Genomic DNA, 12968 nt, shown 5'->3' with positions numbered 1-12968 from the left:
TCAACTAGTTTCCAGTGTTGGCAGCCCTGGAAGATATACATACGTGTATGGTGAGGGGGGGGGGGGGGGGGGGAATACAAACAAAACACCCTGTCTGTAAAGCTGACCAGTGTACAATGTTGCAAAAACTGAAAGTGAAATCCAATTAACACATGTAAGCAGATGCTACAGCTTCGAAATTTGATTTAGTTCTTTTTATTAACTAATTAAGATGATAAATGGGTTACAGATTGTTATTCTGAAGGTTTATTGTTTCCAAAGTTTGTTAAGAAATTGTTAGTCTGGAAACTGTAGTACTTGAGGTTCATCAGTCGGAAGGTTTGTTTGTCTAAAATAATACAAAAAGAAGTAAGGTTACTTATTCCAAAAATGTCATCATGAAAAAAAGGGTCGTTATACTGAAGGTTTGTGCCATAGATAAACAGCCGAAATCATGCATCCAGTACTTCAAAACCATGCATCCAGTAATTACTGGATGCATGACAAAAGTACTGGATGTATGATTTTTCAGCCAATAAGCATCTCGTACTGAGTGCGCGAACCTTTGTTAGAAGTGCGTTTACTCTTGCTACAAATGCCCGACAACATGTTTACCAGAGTGCTCGGCAGCGTGTAGTCGGTAGAAAATCCACACATGTAATTCTCGACCAATGAGATCGCAATATTCTTGCTACCCATATGCACGTTGTAGTACACACTTGTAGTACAACACGAATCTCCTCCAGTGTTTGAGGAAGTGTGTAGCCCCATCCATTCAATTGGTCATCTTGACAATATAATGAACATCATCGTGAAAATCAACATTCCTCAGTTCTGTGCCCCCCCCCCTCAAAAAAAAAAAGAAGAAAAAAAAATACAGTGTACATTGTATATTGTGCAGGATCTTGTATTGAAGCATGTACATATACAGTCTCACTCACAAAACAAATTCAAAGATCCATATCTTCAGTTCTGAATGACCTGTGGCACCAAAAGTGTTTGAAGTGTTTGACAAACATCGAAGGGCCGCCATTTGAATTCCAATTATGGCTGCCTCGACGAAATATTCAAAATCCCTATCTCGATTTCTACGTGTTGAGTGACGCTGAAAATTAGGTGTAAGCAAGTAGTTTGACATGCTGAGTTAAGATATTAACTAATGTGATGTGTCTGACAAACGCAATTGCCTTGCCTATTTTGGATTCCAATGTGGCTACGAAGACAAACATCACGACTAACATTCACGGGCATGTCAAAACGTACAGCAAAAAGGAAGCATAATGCACCTTTCACTGACGTCACAATGTAAATACAGCAGCGCGCACTCGATCAGTTACAAACGCGCGCTCAATCAGGTAGCCTATTTACAAACCCGAGATAGAGGTTTTCAACACTCCAACATGGCAACTCATGTATAAAAATTAAAATTGGCTGCCGTGCAGCTTGTCAGACATATCAAATAAGTCTGTTATTGAAGTCATCACCATGCTTTTATGCATCAAATTCCAATGGCTTTGTCATTCAGAACTGAAGATAGCAGGATCTTTGACGGCGGCCATATTGGAATTCAGAATGGCGGCCGACCCCGTGGCCAGATCTCTTGGATGCGGCAATTTTTGAAATCAGCGCCTCAAAATACCCCTATTATATGCGAAATTTCATACTTTCCACCGGATGTCGTAGTGAGCATCTTTTTCACATATCTGCCCCACTATGTGTATGCCCATAGTCATGACGCATACTGTAGATCGACTACTTCCCACCCTTATTCTAAGTTATGGAACAACTCGTCGGTGATTCCTCCTCCCCCATCCTTATAGCACATCATTTCATTTCCATCAAACGAACCTCTCTTTCATCATCAAACAAGCGAACCTTCCAGCTAACAAACCAATCTTGTTTTTGAATTAATGAACCTTTTGACTAATGAACCTAATTTTTGTTTTAAATTCAGTACAATAGTAGGACCTTCAAAATTACAAATCCTATTTTGTTTTTGAGACTAATGAACCTCCTGAGTAACAAACCTTGGGAATACCACCACAGGTAACAACTCATCTTGATATAATGATGATTTCCCCCCCCCCTTCCCCCCCCCCCCCCCACGTCCCTCCTGTCTTCACCACACATTAGGCGGGGCTACATTTTCAGACTAACAAACTCCTTTTTCATTTTCAGACTAGGGAACCATTGAGATAAAGAATTCCTTTTCATTTTGAACTAATGAACATTTAGAGTGCTTTCAACGAACCTTGGGAATACCACAACATCTGGACCATCCCACCCCCCTCCCTGACGCTCTCGAATGCTTGTAACAACAGTAATGAGGTCGCAATCATAACTGATGCGATCGAGATGAAAACACCGTCTTGTCAAATATCCTGTGTACACTTCTGCTTCCAACTCCCTCTAAGCATGAGACCGGGGGCCATATTCTGAGTGCTTCATTAGTGCTTGATTAGCATTTCATTAGTGGAGCGGTATTCTGGGAACTTAATTAGAGGGTCGAAAATTACCATGACAACAAGCGTTTTGGTAGAAAAGTCTCAAGCACCTACACATGTATCAACTCGCTTACACCTCTGAGAGGACTTAATTACAAAGTTAATGACAAATCTGTATTCTGGGCGTGTGATTAGCATTGAAAATTACATGTAATTGAAAACTTAATGATGCCAAGGATTGTCATTAAATGGACCTACTCCATGTATCAGGCATTGTAGCAAGTATTCTCGAGCATGATGGTGCTTAATACTGTCTTTGGTATGGAAAGAAGACGTTAAATTGCATTGTCATAGCTATCTTTCCTGTGGAATTTAGGGGGGAAAAAAGGTAGGCAAATTCCAAAGTATTTTGTCATTTTATGCATGAGCAAAGAGGATGAGAAGTTCTTGTGCACACACTGTACAAAACTGTATGTGAGGGGCTGTAATGAAAACAGGAGTGTGCGCAATGAAGTGCTTGGTTGCCAAGTTACAGGGGTTCTTGGTGGGGAGGAGCGCGCATTGGGAGCATCTTGCGCGCGTAACAATGCGTTTTATTGGATGGAATAAAATTTGACGGGAACAACCATACAATGTAGATAATACCGGGGACTTTAATGAAATGTTAATATATTCCTCAGAATACCAATTTTGCTCATGATTAAGGGCTGTTGTGTTCCCTATTTAATTACAAAGTTAATTGCACACTTAATGATTATTAAATGCCTCGGAATACCATCCCTGTCTATGCCACTATTTCGTTACCCTTTCAAGGAAAACTACGCTGTAATTAATTCATGCAGGAACAGGCTCTTGGTGTATGCCCTCTGTATGCCCTTCTTTTTGTGGCAGTGGCTTCGACTGAGATAGGGGAGGATTGCATGGGGTTTCGTCTATCTGTTTCTCCTTCATCAGTTGAGAGGCACTCCTATTATTCTTGAATCATAAGCCCCGTTTTGGTAGTGACTTTCAAACTAGAGTTACTGCTACAACCTCTGAGTAACACCAGGGTAATCTTTTTTTCACCCTGTCTGTTAATACCACCCCTGCAAAATTTTGCTCGGACGTTGCTGTGGTACTTTTTGCCAAAACTTGCTGTGACACTACCTTAGCAGCTCTTGTATTAGAATGCAAGTGCATCAACATTTCTTTGCTACACTCAACATGCATTATATATCATGCAAAATTGCAGACAGAGAATGATTGACACGCCGATCACATGCATGGATTGTAACCACTGATCTCTATGCATTGGGATTGGTGATTACAACTGCATATTTTGGAACAATAAAGTGGCACTGGCCGGTAGGCTTGGTAGTTGCTTCAGTGGACACACCCCCTTTGTGGAAACCTACCTGGGTAAGATTTTTTGGGTTACATTTTGTTATTCCAAAGGTTTGTTATTCTTGAGGTTTTTTGGTCCGAAGGTTTGTTATTCTGAAGGTTTGTTATTCCGAAGGTCAGTTAATCCGAAAATGAAATAAGGTTCGTTATTCCGAAAATGAAATAGGGTTTGCTATTCCGAGGGCTTGTTTATCCGAAACTAAAATAAGGTTCGTTATTCCGAAGGTTCGTTAGTCCAAAAATGAACAAGGTTTGTTATTCCGGAAGTTCGTTAGTCTTGTTACAGACCCTATTTCATTGTCCGATCAACGAACCTTCAGAATAATGGACCCTATTTTATTTTCGGATTAACGAACCTTCGGAATAACGAACCCTATTGTAGTTTCGGATAAACAAGCCCTCGGAATAGCAAACCCTATTTCATTTTCGGATTAACGAACCTTCATAAAAAGGCAAAAATGTTCGGATAATTATAAACGAACTTTTGGAATAATGAACCTTCGGAATAACGAACAGCACCCGTTTTTTGGTGTGTCTCTGTTAAAAACAGTGTTCCTTGCACTCTTGTACAGTTTTATTGGAGTTTTAGAGGAATTTTGTCACCAGGACACTACAATACATGAGCATTGCTGCAGAAAGGTCTGTCAAAGTGGGGCTTCAGTACACCTCGAAAAAGAAAGATGGAAACTGATGATGTGCAGGTATTCAAGTTCATCTTCTTGAAACACTGGGCGTTCCAGATAATTCTTTGATTTCACACCATGTAGTCTATAAAGTGAAAGTGCCATGTACACTGTACAGTGTATGTGTACACTATTTGTGGAATTTATTGTCATCATTTAGCAGATAAACCAATACTGTGAAAACCCAAAACATGATACATGGAAAGATATGGAAAAACACACTGTGCAATTAACTGTAAATTGTGAACTTTACATACTCATGGTTATGATATATCCCACCCTCTTAACAACTCAACATATTTAGTTTATAGCATATATTTTTTTTTGTATGCATGTTGTGATCACCCCCTTGAAAAAATCCTGTTTAGGCCACTGGTCATCACAGATCAGCCCCTTTCCACCCGCACAACTCAATGAAAATGGTCATTCTTCCCCTTTCCCGTCCCTCCCCCCCCCCCCCCCCCCTTTCTGGCTATGCCACAGCTAATTTTTTTTTTTTGCAGACTAAATAAATCTACAGAATAACGAACCTTATTTCATTTTCAGGGTAACAAACCTAATTTCATTTTCAGATTAACAAACCTTATTTCGTTTCCAGAGTATGGAGCCTTCCTGCTCATGAACCCAATTTCATTTTCAGATTATTGAACCTTTGCGATAATGAGCCCTATTTTCATTTCCTGATTAATCAGGCTAGTGCACGTTATTTCATTTCCTTGCTAATTAACATTTTGGGATAATGAACATTGCAAAATTTAAACTCTCAGCCTTGTTGGAGCAGCAGCTTTAGTGTAAAACAAGGACAAAAGTGAAAGAACAGAACGAAAAATGAAAGCAGAAAAAATAAATTTTTTAGAAAGGAAAGGGAAGTAACATGAATACATGTCACATTTGTATTGCGTTACATGTAAGCTGGCAGGGTTACTTTTTGTATGGGAGGAATAACAAGCATTATGATGACTACCAATTCATAAAGCTTTAATATTTTCATTCTTGTAATGTATAGGTTTAATTTGTCGGATTTGAAGGGGTACATTGCTCTTCATATCTTTTCCACAGAACAGTGAGTTATTGGCTGTGTGTACACCATGTACGCTGTATGGGCGTGTACATATCCGTATCTCTTTGTATGAATCTTAATATTTGCTGTTTGTGTGTGTGTACTTGCAAATGGCTTCAGTTAGGATATTGCGGTGTTTCATTCCAAGCAACCAGGGATATAGGGCTCACACCTGTATTGATGGAATGTCCCTATAAAACTGCTTCACAAAATCATACCTACATATGTACAGTGTAAGGTATTTAAATTTCACAAATGAAAAAAAAAGAAAGAATTACAAATCAGAAATGCAGTTTGCCAAAAAAAAAAAAAAATAAATAGTTGCAGATATTGAGTATGAATTCCTCTACAAACTGCATTTTGGTTGGAAGATGAAAGCTTTTCTCATGGAATTGGAAGGGAAAAAAATATGTGATTGGGTGCATGTTCAGAAAATAGGGGATTTTTTTTTTTTTAGTGAAAAGAACTCGGAAGTGTGGCTTTGCAAACCGGACAGAATTTGAGCTGAAGAACCCCCCCCCCCCCTTGGAAATTTGATGGATTATTAAAGGGTATACTGTTTTTCGGATAAGTGAAGATGAAACATCTCATTTCTTCCAGCTATTTTACAGAATTTGTTGAATTTTAACACTTAAATGTCTCCAGGGGAAATATCTACCCATGTGAGCCCTATACTATATTTCACATCTGACATATTATGCCCATTTACAGATGTACTTGAAAACAAATTAAAAAGTGCCCTTTTAACTCTTTATGTGCCGTGTTCGCATGTCCCACTTAGTCGACGGCGTGCCAACTTTGCATATTCTGCTCAAACGCACTAATCCGCTTAAACCGATCGATAAATCACCTAATCCTGCGGTACAATGAAAGCTTTTCTCGCGCTTTTGTTCCTTTTACATACAGAGTGCATTCTACAATAATTGTATGTGGTGATTGACTATCAATCAGTGCTCCCAACTAAATTTGCGTGTAAATTCTAAGTTTCTCTTATGGTTTAATGTGCAAAAGTCATGCCTTTACAGTAATGTAGCAACTGGTCATTAAAAAATAAATAGAATTTAGATTTGTCATACAATTTATATCAAAGCAAAGCTTGGCATTCCTCTTCAACTTTGCTCACTATTACATGTACAATGTATGTCCAGCTTAACAGAAATGTGTAGAAGTTACATTGTATATAGATTGGAAAAACAGAACTCTTTCTCAAAAGCATGACTACCTTCGTGTCTCAGAATAATGTGGCACACAGGGGGTTTCCACCATGGCAAGCAAAGTGTTAAGGCCATAGGGGTACAAAGGTTACCATACAGTATGCAATGCACCTGACTTATTTGCATTTAATGTATTTCGTTCCAGTACAACTTGTATGTTAGTGAAAAGTTTTCATCTTTTCGAATGAGGAAATTTGTAACGTTTACACATCCTTGATTGTTCGTTACATGAATCCTGGTTTTCTACTTACTATGAACTGAATTTAAGTGTTTTCAATATTTTTTATGGTTTTCAATTTGTTTTAAACTCAAGTAGATTTTACAGATAATGGAATACTAGTATTCCCAGTTACGTTTGTACCTTGTGGATACTATCATGTCCCTCTTTAAAGCACCTTGCAAGAATGTGTGTACTATGCGCGTGCGTATTGAAGTGAGTGAGGTACAGTTGTACACAGGTTGTACGTACAGTATGTAAAACCTATGAAATAATAATTATCCAGTGGCTGCACATCTCATCAATCTCGAACCCCATTTACATCAATTTGTCTGTGCACCCTTAGCCTCACTTTCCATCTGAATTGCGACATGATTTGTCATCAACTATAGTGAACCATCGTCAACTTGATAAAGCTTACACTTTGGAGGTCCTTTTATAATACACACATGCTGGCATGCACCCCCACCCATGCGCCATTCCAGTTTGCTGGCTACACTCACAATCATTATTGGAAGTGCCCCATGTTGAAAACACCCTTATGTAGGAGAAAACGTCCTGTTTATGCCCCATCCCCAGCATCCCCAGGTCTGAGGACCTGTCTACGCGTATACCACTACTCCAACTTTACTCATTGTACACATGTTAACAGTACATGTATGAAAAAAGGGAAGTTTTCTGCAGTACACAAGTCTTCCCACTGTATGTACACTAATTGGGCAAGGTTTACGGTGTACATACAATTACATAATATTGTAATGACAGGGTTGGAAATACATGTACAATGTCTTCCTCTCTTTAATCTGCATTTTTTACAGTATTATAAAGAATAAAGAGAAAAATAGAGATTGTACAGTAGCAGATGTCTTGGGGAAATAAGAAATAAATATGGGGAAGAAAGTAATCTTTAATAAAGAGGAAATCTGCAAATTAAATACTAATTTCATTGTGTTCATCTGATAGCAGCCTGCAGCAGTTTTGCTGTGACCCAAGGGCACCACCATTGACTTGGGTCCAGCAGACCATCATGCCCTACATGCTGCGAAACACGGTGATGTACGACGTGGCCTGCTTCCAAAACGCCCTCTACGTGTCTGGCGGATTCGACGGCGAGCGGGGAACGCTGGGCCAGGTCTGGAGGTACAGGTACCACGCAGAGGAGCCGGGCCTGAGTGAAACGTGGGAGAGAGTCTCCTCTCTGCAAGTTGCCAGGTGAGGGTGTTCTTGTGAAGTGCAGTGCTATTTATAACCTGTATGTATTTCATCACCCAGCTCATAACCCACAAAAAATAGGCCCAAATAGATTTTTACTGTTCTACTGTACATACTGGTGCATGTGTTTTAAAAGAGTGTAAGCACTAAGCGTTAAAATGATGTAACTTGTTAAAGACCATCCTTACCAACCAATTCAAAAAATGACTGAAACGTTAAAGAGAAAGTTACGACGATGCCGTTTCATAGAAAAGGGAGAAAAGAGGATATTAAAGATAAGAGTCACCCTGGCATGCTTTGCAGAAGTTTCACTTCCCTAGCCGCAGTTGGGAAAGGGTACACAGACATTCAAGATGTACGTTGATCTATTAAAATGTGGCAATTGGGGGGTAAGATACGTGTTGTGCCAAAATGACAGAGTAAAACTGTTCCTATTAACTTGATTGGGCTGATTGATCCCAAATTGTCCTCAAGATCAGTTGAATTGAACGTAGGGATTAATTCTAGCACTTAGTGAAACAACCCCTGGGTGTCAGAGAAAATGTGAGAGAACATTTTTTTTTTTTGGGGGGGGGGGAGGGGGGGGGGAAGCATAGTCTTCTTGTGGAGATTTAATGGATGACACATTAAGTGTGAGATGTCTTGACATTGGTGTGTCTTCTAAAGGTACCAGCATGGTTCTGCGGTGACAAGGGGCAAACTCTTTGTGGTCGGCGGGTACAATGGCCAGCAAGCACTGGCCGAGGTGGAGTCCTACAGCACAGATACCAACACTTGGACACCATGCCCGCCGATGCCCGAGCCTGTCACCTTCCCCGCGGCTGTAGGCTACAAGGAGCGGCTGTACGTGATGGGCGGAATGAAAGCAAACTCAGGTGTCTACCCGTGGACGCAGTGCTTCAATCTTGCCACAGAGTCCTGGAGCATAATCAAGACTCTCGAACTGAAATCCAAAGGTCAGACTTTAATAGGAATGAGTACAGGTCAACTGTAGCAGATTGCAGGTACCACCTGTGTTTAATAAATTTCTTTACTTTATGAGGAAAACTTCAATCCATAACAAAGTTTGCTCTTTCTATCCCAACAGGCCATTCAGGGATATATGCGAACATACTGGAAGTATGTCAGCGGAAAGGAAATAATTTCTATTATTTCAAAAGATTTATTTTATTATTTTTAGATTCCCACATTTTTTAAAATTAAGCAAGTTATTGTGTGTGTTAGCAGTCTCGTACAGTGATTTCCCATCGATGATCGTGTTTCGATTGTCCCGAGTGATGACGTAAGAGGTTTCTTATTATCTCACTTTAATAGGAATGTTCAAAACATGAATCCCCACCTCAACCAGAACTGTACAGTCCCTTTAAAGAATTCATGTCTCTTGAAAAGCATTATCACGTTTTGTCCACATTTTCACTGAACTTTCAGTTTCCAAGAATATTTTTGCATATAGAATGCACATCATTTTCTGAGGACTGATAAACATCGATATGTTTGGGAGATTAATTTTTCAAGCTGAGCTGTGGGTTCTCATAGTTCTTGATTTTGTGCTGCAGAATAACCTACCCTTTCAAAATGAGCAGAGAAAATTGTGGAGATATCTAATGAGTTTTTGAATTTGCGCTAGCCAGAAGTAGCGTGAAATACACAGAAATTCATGTACCATGAATATATCCACATTTCCAATATGTTGCACTGTGAATCTCCTCTCTCTTCAGGCGGCAAGAGCGTGCTACTCAACGATACCATATACATTGTGGGCGGACCCTCGCGAGATGTGCACGTTTACGATCCGGAGAGTGATGCCGCCTTTGATGTGTCTCCGACACACGAGTTTCACGTCTGCGCCGGAGTAACTGTCAACGGAGGTACTTTGTACTAGGCTGTATTTTTGCCTCTCTTTGTGTAATTTGTTTTTGCTTGATTCATTTCATGTACAGTAGCCGCTGCATTTGTAAACATTCTCGTCAGATGGCGTGTAACTGTAGAACTGCCAAACAGGATAATTTCAACACAATGCAGTGGACTCTTATTAAATCAAACTCTATTATGTTTGTATGTAAAATGCGTATAAATGTACTCTACAAACTGTACCATCACATGTTCTCATTTCACCATTACTGCTTTGGTCACTCTATCCTGTCTTTCTCATGGTCAACCTGACACTCCTTTTTTCTAGCCACCACCATGCCTCATTACCTCACTTATAACAAGGAGCTTCATACATCGCCACCTGTTCATCTCACTTCCTCTGCCACCCACCCTTTTCATCCCATGACTGTAAATACAATACTGCACTGTTTTCCACATGTTATATAATCAGCCATGCAGGCTGCTGTAAACAGACTTGCCTCTCAGACCTGAACGGAGCAAGACATTGTGTCTGACTCTCTCTCCTGTTAGTCCTCTCCATCCACATATACACAAAAAACTCCTTGAAGGTTTTTAATGTCACAGTCATATTCTTTTTTCTTTCTTTTTTTAGAAACTTTGAAGTCTGTGGTGATCAAAATTAGTCTTACTCTATAATAAGACTGTGTGATCATAATCAGTGTTCTTTATAAAACTAGAGTCAATATTAGCTTTTAATGACACCTGCTCTCTCGTTTGCTTTCTTTGTCAAGAAATAATTTTATTTTTTGGGGTTGTAGAGAAAATGTGCTATTGTTTTTCTCAATGATAGAATTATTTAGACTGCCGTCATTTGAGATTATCCATGTCTTGTTCTTTTGCTACCTTCATCAGGAAAGATCTATGTGGCTGGAGGCGACAACCTTAAAGATCGTCGAAACTGGGACAGCATAGAGTGCTACGACCCAGCAAACGACATGTGGACCACTTTGGGGAGGATGCCCCTCCCACTGTACTGGCACGGCCTGGCGACGGTCGTCAGGGACATTCACGGTCTCCGCCCCCTGGAGTTACCAGACCTGCAATGTCTTGGTCCGTCGATGCTGTTCAGGGGGTTCGGGGAGGGCCCTGCTGACTTTGATCCCAGGTGACCCCGAAACGGGTAAAACTCATACACCTACATATAGCTGGCAATATCTTCTGGGCCTTCCTTCCAGCAGCAGGCATTGACATAATCCTCTATGTGGAGCCCAGTGGTTGTGTGGTATAAGCCATTGTCACTTGGAATGAAGATCATGTGTTCAAATCCTCCATCATGCTGGCATGTTTTGTATGACCAACTGTAAATTATCTTCAAGCCAGTAGATGATATGATTTTGTGTAATGACAGGACCCTGTATGAAAATACTCAACACCAAAAAAGAAAGTTACTCTTTGCTTATGGTGACCATTGTTATTCAGTGTACTATCTTTGAGAGCAAAACAATGGTTTAAACCTTGAAGGTCTTGTTGCAGTGATCCAGTGATTACTGGTACCTGCATAAAATGGCAGGGAACTGACCGACTGAGAATAACAGCTTCTACGTGTATTTCATTGTCACATTTAAACAAAGTTTAAAAACCATCACCACTGAGGTGTGATAGTTCCCCACAAGAGTTGATACCTAGCACTTGTGGTTTCCATGAGCGACAGGATGATGTCTTGTGTTTGCAGCTCAACACGCACACACATATCTGTTATACAGATAAACATATTGGTGTGTAAGTGCTGAAAAAAAAAAAAGTGATTTTGTCTTGCAGTCAACCTTGGAGTGCCTTTTTGAAAAGCATTGCTGTCTTCATGATATTTATGACTGTGCTGAACTCTTGTTTCTCTACCTCCGAATTTTCCTGATATCTCCTTTCTTGAAGTAACAGGATATATTCTGCCACATTAGGAGGCACAGCAAGACCTGCACTATGAAAGAAAAAACAAAGAAAAATGCTGGGGAAGTTATGAGAGGTACATGGTCACACAGTCACTGAGTCGTTTGAATATCAGGGCCCTGTTTCATAAAGCTGCTTGTAAAGTTACGAACAACTTACGAGCGACTGGTGATCAATTCTGATGTGCTTTACTTATCAGAATTTTCACAATTTAGCACAAGAACTGATCACCAGTCGCTCGTAAGTCGTTCGTAACTTTACAAACAGCTTTATGAAACACCCCCCTGAAGTGAGAAGCTTGTTATGGCCATGAGTGAGATATTTTTCTGTGGTATGTTAACCTGCGGGAGATTTGTATGAAGTACAGAAGACAATTTTCTGCCATTTGTAAAATGTGTATGCCTTGAAGGCATCAGCACTAAAGAAAACTGTACTCTTTGTTCAGGTGGATTTCAATGAATCACAAAGCAGGGAAGATTATATAATCTACATATTATCAGTTGGTTGGAGAGGCCCAAGGGTCATAATGATTTTGATTGCTTTTTTTCCAGCCCGGCTCCTGAGGGAAGCTCAACAGGGAAAGCGTGACACTTTGTTTTCTTGTGTTTTGTTTGTTTATTTTGTTTCTCTCTTATCACTTGTATTGTTTTGCAAATGCGGAATAAAGAGATAATAAAAATAATAATTACTTGAAAAGTGACATGTTTATTTGAATTTGAAGGCATTATTAACCATTTGCAGATGAAACAAAAACCAAGCTTGAGTGTTTCAGAATAGGTCTAAAATGTGAGTAAGGGATAGAAAAACCAATATAAAATGTTAATCAGTATAATCAATGTTGGGTTCTGTTAAATATTCAAAATGTGAACAATAGTTATAATAAAATTGTTTCTAGAATAGACCATCTACACATATGATTTATTGAGATTGATAGTAATACATTTGTATCTCCTTATATTTTAGGTTTTATCGCAAAATCTTTATATGTTGGGATGTTTT

The 12968-nt window shown here is 39.6% G+C and overlaps 1 protein-coding gene across 1 annotated transcript in view; it reads left to right on the top strand.

Annotated features, from left to right (window-relative positions):
• LOC140233772 (kelch-like protein 24) overlaps positions 1 to 12113 on the top strand; it is a 16932-nt gene extending 4819 nt beyond the window's left edge. Inside the window, exons 2-5 of the mRNA XM_072313868.1 lie at positions 7947 to 8192; positions 8859 to 9148; positions 9911 to 10060; positions 10938 to 12113. Coding sequence (XP_072169969.1) covers positions 7947 to 8192; positions 8859 to 9148; positions 9911 to 10060; positions 10938 to 11194 — 943 coding nt within the window. The 3' untranslated portion in view covers positions 11195 to 12113. The remainder of the gene's footprint in view (positions 1 to 7946; positions 8193 to 8858; positions 9149 to 9910; positions 10061 to 10937) is intronic.
• Positions 12114 to 12968: the final 855 nt, after the last annotated feature.

The sequence above is a fragment of the Diadema setosum genome, chromosome 10, assembly GCF_964275005.1.
Source record: "Diadema setosum chromosome 10, eeDiaSeto1, whole genome shotgun sequence".
In the NCBI taxonomy this organism is placed as follows: domain Eukaryota; kingdom Metazoa; phylum Echinodermata; class Echinoidea; order Diadematoida; family Diadematidae; genus Diadema; species Diadema setosum.
Note: the sequence above shows the minus strand (reverse complement) of the source record. Positions and strands in the feature narration are given on the sequence as shown.